The 22099-nt window shown below is 41.1% G+C and overlaps 1 protein-coding gene across 2 annotated transcripts in view; it reads left to right on the top strand.

Moving 5' to 3' along the window:
• PXDN (peroxidasin) overlaps positions 1-22099 on the top strand; it is a 419029-nt gene that overhangs the window by 48046 nt on the left and 348884 nt on the right. For both annotated transcript variants that reach the window (XM_033936817.1, XM_033936816.1), the window contains exon 2: positions 4646-4717. In XM_033936817.1, coding sequence (XP_033792708.1) covers positions 4646-4717 — 72 coding nt within the window. The remainder of the gene's footprint in view (positions 1-4645; positions 4718-22099) is intronic.

Below are 22099 nucleotides of genomic sequence, written 5' to 3'. Positions count from 1 at the left end.
GCAGATGGTTGGACCTCTGTTTTTTTCTTTTGGTTGGGTTTGTTTTTCCATTTGTGACATTTTTAGCGTTCACTGTACTTGTTTTTTATTTTAGCACTACTCGCAGCTGCCCACTTCTTATTGTAGCTTGATAAGTGTGTGTGTGTGTATCTACCTCCATGCTAGTGTCTTTTTGCCCTTTCACTTTTGATGTGATATTGGCAGCGCTTCTCTGGGTATTTGTCCCCTGCTTTTAGTAGTTAACTAGTCTTTTAATTTGAGTAAACTTGCATCAGTTATCTTAATATTCGGGTCCTTTTCAGAGTTGGTTTCTTTATTTAGTGGCTCTTTTGTTTTTAGCTTTTTGCCGTTATAGGCTCAATTGTAACAGTTTCAGTTTAGTTTATTTTTAACTTCTGGCACACTATTTTTATGAACAAAACTGAAGAAAGGGGCGGTCATTTTGAAGAACTGCGCTAGCGGATCAAAGACTTGTTATTAATGCCTACTTGATTTTTTTCCATCCCCTGACGTAGCATTTTTATGAGGCAAAAGAGGTGGACCACTGTTGGGATAAGACAAGGAATTAATGGTTATGTTCCAGAACATAAGAATTGCTGCTGCTGGGTCAGACCAGTGGTCCATCATACCCAGCAGTCCACTCCCACGGCGGCCCCTAGGTCAAAGACCAGTGCCCTAACTGAGACCAGCCCTACCTGCATACATTCTGATTTAGCAGGAAATTATCTAACTTTGTTTTGAATCCCTGGAGGGTGTTTTCCCCTATAACAGTCTCTGGAAAAGCGTTCCAGTTTTCCACCACTCTCTGGGTGAAGAAGAACTTCCTTACGTTTGTACGGAATCTATCCCCTTTTAACTTTAGAGAGTGCCTTCTCGTTCTCCCTACCTTGGAGAGGGTGAACAACCTGTCTTTATCTACTAAGTCTATTCCCTTCAGTACCTTGAATGTTTCGATCATGTCCCCTCTCAATCTCCTCTTTTCAAGGGAGAAGAGATCCAGTTTCACTAATCTCTCACTATACGGCAACTCCTCCAGTCCCTTAACCATTTTAGTTGCTCTTCTCTGGACCCTTTCGAGTAGTACCGTGTCCTTCTTTGTATATGGTGACCAGTGCTGGATGCAGTATTCCAGGTGAGGGCCTGGTGCAGCGGCATGATAACCTTCTCTGATTTGTTTGTGATCCCTTTCTTAATCATTCCTAGCATCCTATTCGCCTTTTTTGCTGCCACCGCACATTGCGCAGATGGCTTTATCAACCTGTCGACCAGCACTCCAAAGTCTCTTTCCTGGGGGTCTCTCCATGTAACGCCCCGGACATCCTGTATTTGTGTATAAGATTTTTGTTACCGACATGCATCACCTTACACCTCATTTGCCATGTTGCGGTCCATTTATTTGAGATAAGCGGTTTCATATGCCTTTTTCTCTGGATAGTGTTTCTACCAATTTTTGATAGAGTTGCTAATACACGCCTATTAAGAGCACTTTCAAAACACTGCATTATGCCCACAATTGTAGCTTTCACTTTGAAGTTTATTGGCGTTGAGCCCTGATTTCAACAGACTCACAGTTATAAGGAAGATTTTGATAAATATCAGTGTGTACAATTGAGTTATATTGATGATGTGGAGTTCTTTTCATTCCAGTAATGATACAGGCTCCTTTTGGATACATTGCGCCCCGGGGAACCACTGTATTGAGGTTTATTTTCTCCACAATTTATTTATTATTTTTTATTTGAGTTTTTGTTTGAATGTCTATGGCAGTCCTTCCAGTACTTACTAGTAGTGAGTTTTTCCATATATTGTGTGATTTTGCCTAATGCTATTTTTATGGCCATTTGTAGTATTTTTGTTCCCAGTATGCTCACTCTTTAATTTTTCATGTTAGTGATCTTGATCTTTAGGTTTTATTGGGAGCGTTTTAAGCATACGGACAGCATTGTCTCTGTTCAGTTTTTATGGTTTCTTCTGGAGTGTTCTTACCTCATGGATAGTTTTTAAAGAAAGTTTTATAATAAATTTTATATTGTCTTACTGTTGGGCAAGATCTACCCTGTTTCCTGAAAATAAGACCTATCCCAAAAATAAGCCCTAGTTAAGATCGACCCCCGAATGACCTCGATGCTCTCCGACTCCATCCTTGACACTAGTGCTGCCCGATTCGCTGAAAAAAATCGGACTCATCAATTCAGCGACCCCTCCCCCCCACACACACACACTCTGGTGAGACCTGACATACCTCAGCCCCGAGGCCTCCTAAAGCAGCAGCGGTGGCAGCACTCTGAATGAGTTGCTTCATGGTCTTTCCTGCTGGGGCTTTCACTCTACCACGTCATAGTGGGAGGGTCAGTGGGATTCCGCTGCACAGGGGGATGGGAGGGAGGGATAGAAAAATGCTGCAGAAGGAAGGCCTGGCCCCAGCAGGGAAGAACGCGAAGCAGCCCGTTCAAAGCGCTGCTGCTGCTGCTGTTTTTGGAGGCCTCAGTACGGAGGTATGTCAGTCTCATGGTGGGAGGGTCGGTGGGGTTCTGCTGCACAAGGCGGATGTGTGAGAAGAGAGGAAAGATGCTGCATATGGGGTGGGGGAGAAAGGAAAGAGGAAGAATTGGGGTGGAGAAGAGGAAGGGAGAAATGATTGCTGTACATGAAAAAAAACAAAAAGACACCCCTGAAAATAAGCCCTATTGCATTCTTTGGTCTCAAAATTAATAAAAGACACTGTCTTATGTTTGGGGAAACATGGTATTATACTCCTATGGTGTTTGGTTTCCTATCCACAGTGCTTTGCTGTTCTGAGATTTTTTTTAAAATTGCTGCATTTTTAAATTACATGGTATATGGCTTTCCTCCTATTGTGATAACACCTTACATATTTTTACACATGTTCTGATACTTACCCATGCTTGTTTTGTACTGTATTAATTTGTCTTTGTTGTAATTTGCTGTCATTCCTTTTCTAATTTATTGTTATTCTTTTTTTAGTATACTTTATGGTTTTGGCATTATATCAGTGGGCATTGACTAACTTCAGAAGCATTGACTAACACCTTGGTATGGCACATTGCATTCTGTGTTTATTATGTTATGTTTTTTATGTCATTTTATTTATTCTTATTTAGATTTTATTTTATTACTAGTCTTATAGCCCGTTACATTAACAGGTGCTGGAATAGATGTGTGTGTGTCTGTCTTTCTTTCTTACTCTCTCCTTGGCCGCTTTCTGTCTGTCTGTCTGTCTTTCTTTCTGTCTCTCTCCTCGGCTGTCCACCACTACCCCTTCCCTGCTCCCCCTGTCTAGCAGCAACCCTTCTCCCTTCGTTTTACCTCCCCTTGCCCAGCAGCACCTCTTTCCTGCTCCCCCTGTTCAGTAGTAGGCCTTATCCCTTTCTTTTACCCCCCCTGCCCAGCAGCACCTCTTCCCTGCTCCCCCTTTCCAGCAGTAGGCCCTCCCTTCCTGTTTCCTCCCCCCCCGTCCAGCAGCACCCCTTACCTGCTCCTCCTATCCAGCATCCGACTTCTGTTCCGTTCGCATCTGCCCTCCTGTCCTGTCAGCACCCACATGACGTCTTTCGCCACAGCTCAATTGCCTGCACGCGCTGACAGCTGCCTCAAGCCGCCGCGGCCTGCACGTGCTGACAGCCGCCGTGTGCGCCTCAAGCCGACAGCTGTCTCAAGTCGCCCCTGTACTGGGCCGCTCCCGGCATCGCTGCCACCGCCGCCATCCATGCTGGGCGGGAAGGTGGGCTCCATGAGAGGCCCGCGGGGCCGAAGCTGTTCAGCGTGGCTGGGGCTCAGGAGGAAGAGTCCTGGTGTTTTCTAGCGCGCATGCGCACTTCTGCTGGCCAGGGACCTACAGATCATGGAAAACGGAACACGCAGGTAAGACGTGCGCATGCGCATTTAGGGTTTTATTATAGTAGATGTATGTTTTTAGGATTCCTGATGCAGGCTCACTTGCCAAAAAACAGCCCATGTCGAGTCCAATGCATGTTTAGATGATATTCTGTATATGATACATTGGTTTTCATTAAAGTAAAGTGTGGTTCGTTTGAAGACCTGGCTCACTCTGCTTCTTCTTTGAATTCTTTATATATAGAAAGTCTGTTTGTTTGAATGTAGTACATAAATTGGTGGTAGCAAGAGACTTGATATTTTGAATTAAAATTGGTCAGGCTACGATTTAATGAATTCATTTTTGTAGATTAAACAAAGGTTATATGTAAATAACTTATGGCTATATTTTCTGTTTAGAGACTGAGTACTTTTTCCCAAGATATGTTCACATTTGGTATTAAATCTACAAAGGAATACATTTGCCTTTAGTACCATGCATAGAATGCTCATGGATGTGTAAATGCATATGAGAGGAAATGATCTTGTATTCATTGTTCAGCGTATTGTTTTTATAAATTGTCAGCAATATGTTTTTTGGTTTTTTTCTGGTACTTTCTGTAGGCTGCTGTCTGCAATGATCTTTTCTATTTCTCACCATTTACATTTCCTGTCCATCTAAGATGAATATGATTTTAGAAAGCTAATTATTAATTAACTTCTGCAGATTGATGGATACTAAATTTTTAAAAAGTATTAATTCAAAGAGGACCATTCCTTAATTTTTTTCTTTCTTTTATTGCTTTCCCAGGGACTTACGGTTTAACAGAATTAAGGAAATCCAGCCTGGAGCATTTAGAAGACTTAAAAATCTTAACACATTGTAAGTTTGGTTTACTGCTTCTTTACAATTTCATGACTAAAGGGTATTATTTACTTTAATGCAGGAGTAGCCCTTGTATTTATTATTTCTAGGACGACAGACACTCTATTCCTGAACCTGTGGGTAGTCCATCACATCTTGAGAGAATTATTGTAGAGAGACTCATTAGCATTCTTTTGCTCTGCCTCCCATCCCTGTGGGCTGTCCTCCAATTCATTTTAGGAATCAGGGAAGATGATTTGTGGGATTCATTTAGAGGCAATCCACAAATACAAGAAAAATCCCACTAGGAAGAGTGGAGAGCCAGTGAAACAGGCACTTGGCCAGTTGCCCTCTGCCTGCGTGTGTGGGGTCCTCCTGCAGGATGGAATATCTGCAACGCCCCGCTGGGTGCGTGCTCCAAAGGAGCATGTCCAAAGGAGTACATACCTTTGGTGCACCTTCGGAGCACGTTTGCAGATTGTTTGGAGTCTCCGGATTTTTGAATCACATTTTGTTCAAGATTCTTGATGGGGAAAAGAAAAGGAAGTGTTAAGAAGCTGTTTGAATCCACTCAAACTCAAGGTCCCATGGAAAAAAACATCCTAATTCAATTATTACCATCTGTAGCCGATCCCATATCACCTCTGAAGTTCTCCCTATCAACAGGGAGTCCTACCCCCTCCCCCTCAACCGACAGGAGGTAGACTCGGACTAACTGACATGGGTCACTCCAGCTTGATGGTAGAGTCTGTGTCACAGAAAGATCTAGATGTAACTGACATATCTCAGGACTTCGATATCACTGGATTTGAAGTATTAAAACCTATCTCTCTTAAATATCAATCTATAGCTAGTTCAATACCAGAGGGAAGTGATGTAACGTTAAAAGATATTATGCAGGTTATTGTTAGGATGGATGGTAATTTGTATGGCAACCTGCAGAGTTTTGCTAAATTTTCTGAAACTGCTTCCATAAAGATTACTGAGCAAGAAAATAAGTTAAAATGAGTGGGGAAACAAATTGAGAAAATTGATGCTCAGGTAAAGCTCTCTCAGACTGCACAAACTTCAGCAATTAAGGATAGTTTACTAATCCATTCTAAACTTGAAGCCTTAGAAAATTCAATGAGAGCGTTTAACCTGAGGTTATTGAATTTTCCAATAACGCATTTTTTGTCACCTAGGGAATTCTTTAAAATTTACCTCAAAGTAATATTACAGATTGCTATAGAGGACAGAGATATTACTAATGTTTACTATGTTCCAGTTGATATTAGAGAAGTAAAACCTGAAGGAGATATTGATGTTGTTGCCTTTCCAGATAGTTAAGATCTGACAAGATTTCTTGAAAATACCCAAGAACCTATATCCAAAAGATCAACCTTGTCAGTTACATTATTTTCTTTGGAGAAAAACATTAGTATTATGAAAGCATACTTTCCTCAAAAATCAGTACTATTTTATGGTCAAACTATTTCCATTTTCCCGGATGTATCCAAGCAGACACAGCAGTATCGTAAAGCCTTCCTATTGCTGAGGCCTAAAGTCTTAGCAATGGGAGGCACTTTTTTCTTAAAGTTTCCTTCAAAATGTCTGATTACATGGGAAAATAATTCTTATGTTTTTTTTGGAACCAAGTCTGCTTGAATTGTTTCTTCTAAATAATCCTGAGAAAAAAAATCAGTTCATATCACTCCTTAGGTATTGCTTTTTCCTATATTATTTTCTGTTTCTCATCTCCCAAAAATGTGGGCTAGTTTGGAATTGAAAGTGATATTTTTCTTGTGTATATTTTTTTTAATGCCAAATACCTGTTTCTGAAATTGTAATGTATTAAGAAATCAATAAATTTAAAAAAAGAAAAATCCCACTAAAAGGTATCACAGGAGATAGCGGAGGATATTAGGGTCTCAGAAACCTACTTGGGAAAGGATATATCACCCAGTGCCAAGTTGTAGTGGTTCACAGTTTCAATCACTGACCCTTATTGTCTCCTCCTCCTATTTGTGCTTGACTTAATCCTTCCTATTTCCTATGTCCTTTTCATTTTTTCATTTTTTACTTTTATATCCACAGCAAGAAAAACTACTTATCTTAAAGTGTGCATGAGTTTCTGACAAGCCCAACGGGGACCCGTTTCGCCACTTAAAGGGTTCTCAGGGCACTCTGTCAATATTTTTTTTGTGCATCCTGCCTTGTTTAGGGCTGAGTTTTCTCAGACAACGCAACGGTGGTAGCCTGTTCCAATCGCCAGGGGGCCATCAAGAGTGATGCTCTATGTTTTGAAGCCCAAATGGTGTTTTGATGGGCAGAGGCCCGTCTTTTGGTGCTCTTGGCGGCACATTTGACAGGAGTGGACATATGCAAGCACATTTCCTCAGTCGAAAGATCCTAGATCCCGGGGATTCTCAAGGTTCGGGTCTTTGCAAAACTGTCTATGCAATGATCAGCTATGCAGTCCTTCTGATACAAACGATCAGTTGAATTATGAGATAAGTGTTCTCTTTTCATTCTCAACCGTTAGATTGGGTTGAGATCATGCTCCACAACTGTTATTGCTGGTTGGGATAAAAAAAACTTGTCTCTTGGCAAGGCGTGTTTACTCTTAAGAGAGTTTTTAAATGAAATATATGCCTATATTCCTAACACTGCAGGTTAAGGCATGAAATATGTGTTGAGTTAGTCTCAAATAAATATTGAAAAAAAGATTGAAAAAAAGTTAAAATATAATAAAAAAATATATTAAAAAAAATGATAGACATAATTCAGAGTATAAATAAGAAGATAGGCTTGTAAATAATAAGCCAGTGTAGTCTGAAAGTGCAGAATCGATGAAAAATACTCTGCCACTATATCCTTATAGGATATAGGATAATATATATATATATATATATATATATATTTTTTTTTTTTTATAAATCTTTATTGATTTTTAAACTTTGACAATGAAATACAATTATCTGAACATAAATATTTCATAAAACGCATTATTAAGCATACAATTTATACTTAGAACAATCATTTTCTCCCCCTTACCAAATTACTACAATAAGACAAATTATGTAATTATAATATTATAAAGTATTTTAATAAACAAAATATCTTTCCCTCCCCTGGATGTGTAAGGAATTCTACCAACCTAAAAAATAAAAAATAAATAAATACATTACAATTATTATGATGTTACAAATATAGTCAATGGAGTCCACACTCTATTAAATGTACTGCTAAACCCCAAACACTCTGCATTCATTTTTTCATATTTATACGTGGTACAAACATTTGTCCACCAAAACGTGTAATTTAGTCTGTCATACCTCTTCCAATTATGTGTAATCAATTGGATAGCTATTCCCGTCATTATCATAAAAAGTTGACTTTTATATTTATCCAAAGAAGGCTTGACATGTAAAAGCGTACCACAGATTATGGCTTCATATGTTAGGGGAATTGCTGAATCAAGAATAAGATTAATTTGTCTCCAAATTGATTTCTAGAAATTAAGTATCAAAGGACAATAATATAACAGATGATCCAAAGTCCCTATATCATTATGACAATGCCAACATCTATTAGACCTGGAATTATCTAACTTTTGTAAATGAACTGGGGTCCAAAAAAATCCTATGCAATAAAAATAACCAAGTTTGTCTCATAGATGCTGACCTTTTACACTTCAACCTCCAAGACCAAATTCGTGGCCAACGAGATACAGAAATATACTGTTTTATCTCGATACTCCAAATGCCTCTAAGACTATTTTTGGCTTGTTATTCAAAAATTTAGAAACTAATTTATACCACTGGGCAATTCTGAGATTCTTGTCTCGGAAAAGCATCCAATTCATATAGGTTAACCTCTAGGAGTGGACATATGCAAGCGGATTTCCTCAGTTGAAAGATCCTAGATCCCGAGGAGTGGTCACTGTCTTAGGAAGCCTTTACCAGCATTGTGAATTGGAGATGCCCAACATTTGATCTGATGGCATCGGCAGCCAACAAGATGATGGCTCGGTTCTTCAGTCGAAGAAATGAGCCATGAAGCAAAGGCCTGGACACCCTGGTGCAACCAAGGCCAAAGACAGGTTATCTTTATGCCCTCCCTCCATGGCCCATGATAGGCAGACTTCTGCGCAGGATCATGGTGCACCAGGGGCTGGTGATTTCTAGTAGAACCAAACTGGCCAAGATGACCATGGTATGCATACTTGGTCAGTCTACAAAGGGATCAATTCTCAAACTTCCATGTCATCCCTGGCTACTCCTGCAGGGTCCAATTGCTCTGCAGGATCCAGACCGCTTTGGTCTTATGGCATAGCTCTTGAGCATGTGGCACTAGCGTGTAAAGGCTATTCAGATGGCATGATCTCCACCCTTCTAAGATGTAGGAAGAAGGCAACTATATCAGCATATGCAAATCCCAGAATGCTTTCAACTTTGGTGCGCTTAAAGGAGTGAGGACCTGAGCTCAATGCTGATCTCTATGGTGCTCGCCTTCCTGAAGGAAGGTCTGGAAAGGTCTAGCGGTTGGCTCTCTGAAAGTTCAGATTGTGGTGCTCTCTTGTTTTATGTCTAAGATTTATAAGAGCTCCGTAGCCGCACATCTAGATGTGGACAGGTTTTTGAAGGGTGCTTTGCACCTCCATCCTCTGGTGTGACAGCCTTTTCCAGCAAGGAGTCTTAATCTGGTCCTCCCGAGTACTGGCTAGAGTGCCCTACGAACCTCCTGGAGCAAGCTTCTCTGATGGACCTTACCAACAAGATGGTGTTTTTGGTAGTGATTACCTCAGCCTGAAGAGTGTTGGATCTACAGGCTTTGTTATGCAGAGATCTCTTCCTCAGAATTTCAGATTCAGGCAGGGCCTCACACACCATTCCATCTTTCTTGCTAACAGTGTTTTCCAGCTTTCACATCAGCCAAGAAGTGTGCTTGTCTGCCCTTCATCCCTTGGAATCAGGAAAGAGTGATCAGGCATTGAAATAGTTTTGATGTCCGCAGACTTTCTGAAGTATCTGGAGTTTACGAACAAATTTTGACTCTCTGATCATCTTTTCATACTGGCAGAGACTGCCTGTGAAGGCCGACTAGCCTCGAAAGGGACCTTTTCAAGATGGATCTGTATGGCTATTTTTTTCAGTCTATATTGGTAAGTGGAAAGCATCCACCTCTATTTGTGAAAGTGCACTCCACTAGAAGCATGGTTTCCTCATGAACAGAATTCTTCAGCAGTGTCCCCAGAAGAAATCTGTAGAGTGGCTGCATGGTCCTCTTTCCATTCATTTACAGTTTTTTACAGAGTAGATGTGGGAGCCAAACAGGACTCTGCCTGCAGGTCTTCAGTTCTGTCAGCAGGCTAATCTGTCCCATCCTAAATTTGGGGGATTGCTTTGAAACATCCCACAGGTTCAGGAATAGAGTGTCTGTCACAACTAGAACGAAAGATTAGGTTCTTATCTCTGGTAATTTTCTTTCTAGTAGACAAATACTGTATTCCTGATACTCATCCTGTCAGATGTTCATTTGCCTCCTTACTGTTTTGTATGTGAATCCAGACATCTTGTTTCATTCTTTTATCTCAAGCCTTGACAAGGATGGAGGACATAACTGCTGCATTGCAGGATCTAGGGGGTATCTGTAGAATCTCCCTTACTCTTAGTACAGGTTATGCTCAGGTTGGTGACTTGTTTGTTTTCACCTTGTTATGTATTGCAAATGGTTAATTTTTGTTTTATCTGTTAATGATATGAGCAGAACTGACATGTTTTGGGGAGAGTTCCTGTACCCCCTTATTATGTTTCCTATCCAGGATTGACCATCTGCTTTGGTATAAACTGAGGAATTGGAGGACAACCTAGGGCAGTGATGGCTAACCTTTTTGAGCCCGAGTGCCCAAACTGCCGCACAAAACCAAAGAATTTCCTCAAAGTGCCAGCACGTCAATTAAACCTTAATAACACTATTTTAGTATCTAAAAACTCTTTATAAAGTTGCCTGAACTATGTAACATCATTTTTAAAGGTTGGAATCTTTGTATTGTCAGAGAATCAATTTGATTCACAATCCTTTGGTTTTCATTTCATTTATTGGCAATTTATAATGTTTTAATGATTTCATTCAATTTAATGAATTTAGGAAGAATTTGATTCAGTTACACAATATATTTTAAATGTATTATTCACATAACATGTCAAATGTATCCCGAGTAAAAAAAAAGATAAACTTCTAAAAATGTTAACTGTGTCAAGTCTCGGTGTGTATTCCCAAAGAGTCGGGCGATGGTGCGCCCGCATCTGGAATACTGCGTCCAATATTGGTCGCCGTACCTTAAGAAGGATATGGCGATACTCGAGAGGGTTCAGAGGAGAGCGACACGTCTGATAAAAGGGATGGAAAACCTTCCATATGCTGAGAGATTGGAGAAACTGGGTCTCTTTTCCCTGGAGAAGAGGAGACTTAGAGGTGATATGATAGAGACTTATAAGATCATGAAGGGCATAGAGAGAGTAGAGAGGGACAGATTCTTCACACTTTCAAATAATAAAAGAACAAGAGGGCATCTGGAAAAGTTGAAAGGGGACAGATTCAAAACAAATGCTAGGAAGTTCTTCTTTACCCAACGTGTGGTGGACACCTGGAATGCGCTTCCAGAGAATGTAATAGGGCAGAGTACGGTACTGGGATTTAAGAAAGGATTGGACAGTTTCCTGCTGGAAAAGAGGATAGAAGGTATAAATAGAGGATTTCTGCACAGGTCCTGGACCTGCTGGGCTGCCGCGTGAGCGGACTGCTGGGCATGATGGACCTCAGGTCTGACCCAGCAGAGGCATTGCTTATGTTATTATGTTCTTATGAGTCTATACATGTTTTTTTGTAAAATTTACAATCAAATTAGAAAATAGTTAAATCATTACATTTCTAATAATATGATGTAAAGAAAACAAAAGAGCTTTCAATTAAACCAACCATTTTTATTGGAAATTCCAGATTGGAATACAACAGGGCCATGTAAAGTCCCTTTTTTAAATAACATCTTTAAATAATATTTAAATAACTTAGAAAGTGTCTTAACTGCAAAACTGAAAACACTGCTTCATGTAAAACATATGCATTAGGCATGCTCTGAAAAAAAATTAATGTGATTTTTGTTGTTGCTATGCATGCTGATAACTTGTCAATCCTTGGCTCATAGTGCGTAATTTCAGAGCAACACATGCAGCACTCATGCCATCCATTAATCTGTTTCTAGCATCAGATTTTATATGATTCAAAGCCGAAAACAGCTGCTCACAAGCATAGGATGACCCAAACAAAGTAAGAAGAGCAATCCCAAGTGCTTTCATGGACTTAAAAATTGTCTGGCAGAGAATTCCACGCTTTTAGGATTTCATTTTCAGAACTGCTAGCAGTGATTTCATTTGTCACCCTTTCACACTCAATTACGTTCAAGAACCGCACGCAGGTCATTGAATTTACTTTTCCAGATAGAGCTTTCTTGAAATTTCCAGTAGCTCCATTTTCAAATTTTGAATATCCAACCACTGTAAGCAGGAAAGATCAAGATCTTCAAATGTGGACTTTTCTGGGGAAGTTATTAAATGAAAGGGTTGTCTCCATCTTACGGAACTGAGAAAATCTTTTACTAAAATTCTCCTTTGCTTCGGCTACAATGGTGGAATATGCTTTGTGATTTCCTAGTGTTTTTTATGACTGTCCACAAATGTTGTAGAATTATCCAAATGTATTTTTAGGTTGGGAAAATATTTTAGCTGTCCACTCTCAAGGTCTTTTTCAAAAACATGCAATTTTCTCTCAAAAGCTTTGATGTCACTAAACATGCTTTCTGCTGTTTTTCCCATGCCTTGTAAGTTTTTGTTTAGTACATTAAAGTGGTTAGTAAAATCTGTAAAGAACATGAGGTTGGTAAGCCAGGCCAATGTTGGTGAGTTGAGGATAGTCTTCCCCCTTTTCGTTCATAAATAGCCTAACTTCTTCCAAGCAGGCCACAAATCTCTCTAACACTCGTCCTCTGCTCAGCCACCGGACATTATTGTACATCAGTAAAGTGTTATATTGTGCCTGAACCTCATCAAGAAGGGCTTGAAATTGTCGAAAATTAAGAGCACACGCCATGATGAAGTTCACCATTTTTGTTACATCTTTGAGGACATCGTCAAGTTTTTTGCTGCTTTCTTTGGCACAGAGAGCCTCTTGATGTATTATGCAGTGAAATTGAATCAGTGGATGTTTTGCTTCCTTAGCAAAGAAATGAATGAATCCTGATGTTGTCCCCACCATGCTAGGTGCTCCATCGCTAGTAACTGAAACCACTTTTTCTGGATTTATGTCTAGTGATGAAAAAGCCTCCCATCACAGCATTGTGGATATCTATCCCTTGTGTTCTTCCAGGCAAAGACAGCAGTTTTACCAGCTCTTCTCTCATGATGTCACCAGTAGCATAACGCAAAATGAGCGCTAGTCTTGCATGGTTAGTAATATCATATTCAGCTTGTTCTTTCTCTCTTCCTTACCTCTTGTATCCCCTTCCCCAGGTATAGGCTTTCTCCCACTATCTCTCTTGCCATCCTGCACCCTGCCCACCTACTTTGGAGCAGTATCTGTCCTTCTTGTACCCTTCCCCTTGTGGTTTTGCATTTCTCTTTCCCTCTCTCCATTAGTCCAGCACCTCTCCTTTGCTTTCCTCCCCCTCTTTTTTGTTTGGTCTCTCTCTTCCCTTCACTCCAGGTCTGGCATCTCTCCTCCCCTCTCTTACTCCTTCCTCTGCACAGGCCTGCCTCTCCACCGTGAAGGAACTCTTCCTCCTTTTCCCTCTGCACAAGCCTGCCCCCCTGCCGTGAAGGCACTCTTCGGCCTGCTCCCCACCGTGAAGACCTGCCCCCCTGCCGTGAAGGCACTCTTTTCTCCTGCTCTCCACCATGAAGACCTGCTCCTCCTCGCAATGGCCTGCCCCCCTGCCATGAAGGCACTCTTTTCTCCTGCTCCCCGCCAAAGACCTGCCCCCCTCCCCCACAATGACCTGCCCTCCTGCCGTGAAGGCACTCTTCGGCCTGCTCCCCGCCGCGAATGCCTGCTCCCCCCGCAAGCCTGTTTCCTCCCCCAGCTTCCCCGCTCTACTTTTAGGTTAACACGGCAGCTTGCAGGCTCATTGGTGGTTATAGCGATCCCTGCAGCTGCCCGTCATCCTCAGTGGCACGTTCTCTCTGGCGCGATCCTGTCCCTGATGCCAGAGCAGGGGCAGGATGTAGCAGAGAGAACGTGCCACTGAGGACGACGGGTAGCTGCAGGAATCCCGCGTGCTAGCTGCAAGGCCTTCGCGTGCCACAGCTGGCACGCGTGCCATAGGTTCGCCATCGCTGACCTAGGGGGATAGGAGGGAGAGCAAAAGAAAGGTAATGAGGCTGTCTACAAGAATTTTCGCGAGAAGGGATCAACTACCCACAGGTTCAGGAATAATGTCTTGTCTACTAGAAAGAATCTAATTTTTCCTTACTGCAAATCCTTGCAAGGTGACCTATTTACTAAAAATGCACACTAAAGTAAGTAGCACATTTTAATAAATAAAAAACCTGAGTAGAAGAATGGACAAAAGTAAAAATTATTCAATGTTGTTTTTTATCTTGTGTATTAAAGTGCACTTGATCAAATATAAAATGTCATGAGAATAATTTCTTTCGTGATTCAAACATATTATACTAGGCTTCCAGAGGATTAGTAATGTCAGTCTGTAGTACCAAAACCACCATCTCATAAACAATAGATTTATTGAGCGAAACCTCTGTAGTCCTCGAAAGCTGATGCCTCAATAAATTTCCTAACTTACAAAGTTCTGTCAGACTTTGTTTTATGTGGTTAATTTTCATATATGCTTCCTGCAAGCTCGAGAGCTATCGAAGCAGTGCACATTTAGGTACAGCAGGTATTTTTCTGTCCTTGGAGGGCTCATGTTCTGAGTTTGTACCTGAGGCAATGGAGGGATTAAGTGATCTGCCTAATATCTCAAGGAGCTGCAATGAGATTTGAACCAGGTTCTCTCAGTTCTCAGCCTGTTGCTATAACTATTAGACTACACCCCACCAAAGATTGCAAAGTGCAATGTACAACATAAGGAGGAGATAGTTCTTTGTTTAGTTTTGCTGTTTTAAACAAACGTTTTAATCTTTTTGGTTTGGTCAATATCCTAATAGGTTGTGTCGTCCATTACATCAGGTTCACGAGGTAATTTTATAATAGGATGCCAATAAAAGAAGTCAGAAAAGTCATATATTTAATGCCTATTAAACAATTTATATAGTATGACCAAGTGGTCCAAGTCCAGATATTATGTAATCAAACAAAACCCATTACTAAATGACCAGTGATATCCCAAGACAATTTTCTAAATTAGTGGGGTTTTTTTTTTGTTTAGGTGAAAAAAGCCTCGGAAATGGAGCTATACACCCAATTGGGTATCAAGAGTGATACATCAGTATGCTCCTATTTAAGTCATTGGCAAAGAAAAAAAACTACAAAAACCCTCAGGCTTGTTTTCATATTTTTTCAAGAAAGCAACAAAAAATATATATAATATCATGTATTTCTGTGTTGTTTATAAATCCATGCAGTTAAATAGATGTTAGTCAGTCATGCAGTCTAAACAGTTAATACATCACACTAGCTTAGTGGTCTCAAACTCGCGGCCCGGGGGCCACATGAGGCCTGCCAGATACTATTTGAGGCCCTTGGAATGTTTATCATAATCACAAAAGTAAAATAAAATAGTTTCTTGATCATATGTCTCTTTAGCTATAAATTACAATATTATTATTAAGACTTAGCCAAAAGGAAATATTTATAAATTATAAAGACTTGTACCTCATGCAAAATTGTCATTTCTTTAATAAGACATTAACTATTTTTTTCTGAGGCCCATCAAATACCTACAAATCCAAAATGTGGCCCTGCAAAGGGTTTGAGTTTGAGATCACTGCACTAGCTTGTATATAAATATATATCACTGAGTCAGGGAACAGCAGTTCAGCTGGGGATACTTTTGTCATAGTGGCAATGAAATGTATAAGGAAATACTAAAGTTTAAATGAATTCCTATGGTTTGAGGACTTGGTGAAGAAAAACAAAGATCTGAGATAAGTTTCAGTTTCTTCTCTGTGAGGATAGTAATGATAAGTAGAGAGTATCCCCAGCTGAACTGCTATTCCCTGACTCAGTGATATATATTTATATACAAGCTAGTGTTATGCAGGAACTGTTTATACTTCATGATTGACCAACATCTATTTAACTGCATGGACTTATAACCTCACAGAAATGCATGATGTTATATAAAAACGATTGTTGGGTTTTCCTGAAAAAAGTAAGAAAAAACATAAAAACAAGCATTTATGAAGAAATGTACATGAAGGGTTTAAAAATTTTTTTTTGTCAATGACTTAAACAGGAGAGTAGTGATGAATCAGTTTTGATACCCAATTGGGTATATAGCTCCATTTCTGAGGCTTTTTTTACCCTAAAAAAACTAATTGTCTTGGGATATCACTGGTCATTTAGTAGTGGGTTTTGTTTGATTTACGTAATATTAACCAATATAAGACATATACCTATGTGCATTTTTATTAAAATAAGCTTCCAGAGCATATCCCTGCAATCTGGACATGTCATGTAAATTTACACCTGTTTGAAGCAAGGCGTAAAATGTGTGCATGCTCTCAATTATTTTTAAAACATGCATTCATAGTTTGCAACTCTGCCCCAACTATGTTAGTGCCCTAGGCATGCATATATGTAGATCATTTAATATAGTAACATAAAAAGATCTGTAGCTGCAATGGCTTCATTAAAAAACAAAACAAAAAAAACAGGCTCATTGTGCCATAGCTCTAAGTCTTGTTAGTGATTTAAAGCTAAAAATTGCTAATCACTGGATTTAACTGTAAAATAACATTTTTTAAAATAGTAGACCATGTGGCTAGCTTCTGCCTTTAATGCCTTAGAACAGAGTTTCTTTAAGTGAATAAGAGTTTGTCCTTGCTAAGATTTCTAGCTAATTTTGGCACTATCCTCCTGTTGCTGAAATATAGAAACATAGAAACATGATGGCCAATTGACCCATCTAGTCTGTCCATCCGCAGTAACCATTATCTCTTTCTCCGAGAGAACCCATATGCCTATCCCAGGCCCTTTTGAATTCAGACACAATCTCTGTCTCCACCACTTCTTCTGGAAGACTGTTCCATGCATCTATCACCCCTTCTGTAAAAAAGTGGTTCCAGGTTTTCGGGATTGCCCTAATGAATATGCATGAGAGATCTGCATATAATGGAGATGACAGGCATGCAGATCTGTCCCTTGCATATTCATTAGGGCTATCCTGAAAACCTGACTGGCTGGTGGTCCTCCAGGACAGGGTTGGGAACCACAGCCTTAGATTACTCCGGAGCCTATCACCTCTTAACTTCATCCTATGCCCTCTCATTGCAGAGTTTCCTTTCAAATGAAAGAGACTCGACTCATGCGCATTTACATTATATAGGTATCTAAACGTCTCTATCATATCTCCTCTCTCCCACCTTTCCTCCAAAGTATACAGATTTGAGAATCTTTAAGTCTGTCCCCATACGCCTTATGATGAAGACCTCATACCATTTTAGTAGCCTTCCTCTGGACCGACTCCATCCTTTTAATTATATATATTTTTTTTGAAGGTGCGGCCTCCAGAATTGCACACAATATTCTAAATAAGTTCTCACCAAAGTCTTATAGAAGGGCATCAATAACCTCCTTTTCTTACTAGCCATACCTCTCCCTATGCAACCTAGCATCCTTCTAGCTTTTGGCCGTCACCTTTTCAACCTGCTTGGCCATCTTAAGATCATCACATACAATCATACCCAAGTCCCACTCTTCTGTCGTGACACATAAGCTCTTAACTCCCTAATCGGTTCCATTCCCTCGGGTTTTTGCAGCCCAAATGCATGACCTTGCATTTTCTTAGCATTAAAATTTTAGCTGCCAAATTTCAGACCATTGTTCAAGCTTCGCCAGGTCTTTCTTCAAGTTATTCACACCATCCGGCGTGTCTACTCTATTACAGATTTGGTTATCATCTGCAAAGAGGCAAATCTTACCCGACAACCCTTCAGCAATATCGTTTATAAAAAAGTTAAAAAGAACAGGCCCAAGAACAGAATCTTGAGGCACACCACTGGTAACATCCCTTTCCTCAGAGCGATCTCCATTGATCACTACCCTCGGTCATCTTCCACTCAACCAGTTCTTGACCCAGCCCATCGCTTTGGGACCAATCCTGAGGGCATTTAAGTTTATTTATTAGATGCCTTTGTGGAACACTGTCAAAGGCTTTGCTGAAATCTAAATACACCACATCTAGCGCGCATTCTCTATCCAATTCTCTGGTCACTCATCAAAGAAATCGATCACTACCGAAAAGATCACTACCGAAAAGAATGTGCTGAGAGTAGAGTCGGTGCAACGGATGGCCACCAGGATGTGTCTTGGGGCTCAAGGATCTATTGTACGAGGGAAAGGCTGAAAAATTTGCGGCTGTACTCACTCGAGGAACGTAGGGAGAGAGGAGACATGATCGAGACGTATTAAGTATATTACCGGCCGTATCGAGATGGAAGAAGAGATTCTCTTTCTCAAAGGACCCTCGGCCACAAGAGGGCATCTGCTCAAACTCAGGGGCGGAAAATTTCATGACGACACCAGGAAATATTTCTTCACCGAGAGAGTAGTTGATCCTTGGAACGAGCTCCCGGTGCAGGTGATCGAGACAAACAGCGTGCAAGAATTTAAGAGCAAATGGGATGCCCATGTGAGATCCCTTAGAGGGTTAAGCCAAGGGAACCTGTCACCAGGAGTGGAATCCCTAGGATAGTAGACTTGGGGGTGGGTCAGTAGAGTGGGCAGACCTGATGGGCTATGGCCCTTATCTGCTGTCATCTTCTATGTTTCTATGATCAAATTTGTCTGACGAGATCTACCTCTAGTGAATCGATGTTGCCTCTTGTCCTGTAATCCATAGGATTCCAGAAGCTTAACAATTCTCTGTTTTTAAAGTGTTTCCATTAATTTGCTTACCACAGAAGTCAGACTTCCAGGCCTGTAATTCCCTACTTCTTCCTTATTTCCACTTTTGTGGAGAGGGACCACATCTGCTCTTCACCAGTCCTCCTGACTCTAGAGACTCGTTGAAAAGGTCAGTCAGCGGAGCTACCAGAACTTCCCTAATTCCTTCAGCATTCTAGTATGTACACCATCCGGTCCCATTGCTTTGTCTATCTATATTTTAGCTAGCTCCTCACAAACGCAACCCTCTGAAAACTGATCAGGGTCTATTACTCCTTCATCCCTATTCACGTTTGTCTTCTGCGGTCCCGCTCCAGGCACTTCAGCTGTGAACACAGAACAGAAATATCTGTTAAGCAATTTGGCCTTTTCTTTATCAGCTTCTACATATTCCTCCCCTTCACCCTTGAGTCTCAATGCCACTTTTGCACGTCTTCCTATCACTAATATATCTAAAAAAGTTTTGTCTCCCTGTTTTACTGTGTCAGCTATTTTTTCTTCCATTTGCATCTTTGCTTTCCTGACTACAAGACCAGCCTCTCATAACCTTTCCAGATATTTTTGCCTGTTTTCCTCTTTCTGTGATCTTTTGTAGTTTATGACAGCTAACCTCTTATTCCTTACCTTCTTCGCTACTACTTTTGAGAACCAAAGTGCCCTTCTTTTCCTCTTACTTTTACTTACTTTGCCTCACAAAAATGGTTTGTCGCCCTTAACAATCGCTCTTTTCAGTTTTGCCCTAGTTTGCGCTAGTTTCAGTTAAATTCAGCATTTCCACTCCTTCCAAGTTAAAAGCTTGAGGGCTGTATTGGAGTTCAATCTTAGTATGGCTGACATTTCTTTGTCAAGGTTGCAACTACAGTAAAATCTTGGTTTGTGAGCATTATTCATTGTGAAACTATGCTTGTAATCCAAATACTCGTATATCAAAGCAAATTTCCCCATACGAAATAATGGAAACTCAGATGATTTGTTCCACAACCCAAAAACTTTAATACAAAATACTGTATGTACTTGTGTTGCAAGACCTTGCTTGTTTAGAACAGTCACTAGACTCCTGCAGTGTCAGAGAGAAAAGAACCACAATTGTCTCAATTGTGATGATGTGATGTGTGTAATAGAGAAATGATACAGGGGAAAAAATCTGTCCCCGTCACTGCCCCATCACCGGACCACCGTCCCCTTCACCTCCCCGTCCCCGCAGCATCCACCTTTCCCTCCTCGCCACCTCACCGCCCTTCAGCGGCCCAAGAATCTCCCTCCCTCTCCCTTACCTTCACGGCGCGTTAGTAAAGAAACTTACTGAAGCAGGTGGAGACTGCCTGCCTGTGCCTGCAGTCGCGTGTGTGTGGACGGAAGCTTCCCCTCTGACACAACTGAAAGTTGCATCAGAGGAGAAGCTTCTGCCCTCACACATGCAACTACAGGCAGGCAAGCTTTGCCGGCTTCAGTAAGTTTCTTTACTAAAGTGCCGCGAAGGTAAGGGGGAGGGAGGGAGATAGATTTAGTTGTGAAAATCATGACAGTGGCAATCTTGGATTTTTAGTGATCTAGTTTACAAGGGATCATTGCACTTACAAAACTGCATTTTTTGTCTTAAAATATGGTGGGCTCGTCTACACTAAATTCATGCCAGGATTGCACAAATTTTTTGCTTCAGGAGCGCCATTGTGCCATGTGTGCTGCATGGTGTGGACTGGCGAGAGTAACCAGCTTAACCTCTTTTCTGCATATCAAGGTGCCAAGAAGGGCAGCCAGCTGTTGGAGCAGCCACTTTTATTTTTGGGGCTGGGAAATACTGACCGGTTCGCATGTAAGGACGCGGATGCCCACAGCCCAAGAAATACAAAGTGGAATCATCACAGGGTGACTCAATGCTTCCTAATCCAAATGGCCTCTCCAACTTTTTTTGAAATTTTTGTGGAAAGCCTTTCACGAGAGCCGTACATCTCCTGCGTAGTTCTACTGCACCTAGGACTTGTCTTCTTGTAGCATAGCCTCACAGGACATGTCTTCTACACAGTCTGCTGCCGTTTAGGGTTTGGGAGATCTTTTTCCAGGAGATATGGATGATATTGCTCAGTTTGCTGATCCCCTAATTTGGAGGGTAGCTCTACAGACGTTGGTTGTTTAGATCCTGCTTTGGCTTTAGAAACAAGGGATGATCCCATAGTTCTGCATTTATTTAAGTCCTGAGAAGGAGTTGGGAGAGGATCCATTAGAATATCATACCTGCTAGCATTCAAATTTGGGAAGAGTTGCCTCTCAGTTAACAATAAGTGCCTGATTAATAATAATAATAATAATAATTTATTTCTTATATACCGCTATACCAGAAGTTTGAAGCGGTTTACAACAAAAGTATATATAATCAATTTAAAATAGAAACATAGAAACATAGAAAGATGACGGCAGATAAGGGCCATAGCCCATCAAGTCTGCCCACACTATTTACCCACCCTCTTAAGTCTACTGACCCCCCTAAAGAATAATTGTAATTATACTGTCACTCTACTGACCCGCTCATTCAGTCCTAGTGACCCTATCCCTTGGCATGACCTCGTAGGGATCCCACATAGGTATCCCATTTGTTCTTGAAGTCTGAGATGCTGCGTGCCTCGACCACCTGCACTGGAAGCTCGTTCCAATGCTCAATCACTCTCTCCGTGAAGAAGTATTTCCTGGTGTCTCCACGAAACTTCCCTCCCCTGAGCTTGAGCGGATGTCCTCTGTGGTTGAGGGTCCCCTGAGAAGAAAGATATCATCTTCCACCTCTACCCGTCCCGTGATGTACTTAAATGTCCTCAATCATGTCTCCCCCTCTCCCTACGCTCCTCGAGAGTGTAGAGCTGCAATTTTGCTCAGTCTTTCTTCGTACGGGAGACCCTTCAGCCCCGAGACCATCCTGGTGGCCATCCGCTGAAACCAATTCAACTCTGAGCACATCCTTACGGTAATGTGGCCTCCAGAATTGAACACAGTATTCCAGATGCGGTCCTCACCATGGCTCTGTACAGTGGCATCATGACTTCAGGTTTCCTGTTGACGAAGCTTCCCTTGATACAACCTATCATTTGCCGTGCTTTAGATGAAGCCTTCTCCACTTGAGTGGCTGCTTTCATGTCAGCACTGATGATTACTCCTAAGTCTCGTTCTGCCGTAGTCCTGGCTAAAGTTTCTCCATTCAGGGTGTAAGTTCTGCAAGGATTTCCGTTGCCGAGATGCATGACCTTACATTTCTTGGCGTTGAAGCCCAGCTGCCAGATCAAGGACCAACTTTCTAAAGTACGCAGGTCT

The sequence above is a fragment of the Geotrypetes seraphini genome, chromosome 3 (assembly GCF_902459505.1).
Source record: "Geotrypetes seraphini chromosome 3, aGeoSer1.1, whole genome shotgun sequence".
NCBI classification, from domain to species: Eukaryota; Metazoa; Chordata; class Amphibia; order Gymnophiona; family Dermophiidae; genus Geotrypetes; species Geotrypetes seraphini.
This window is presented reverse-complemented; position numbering and strand designations above follow the sequence as displayed.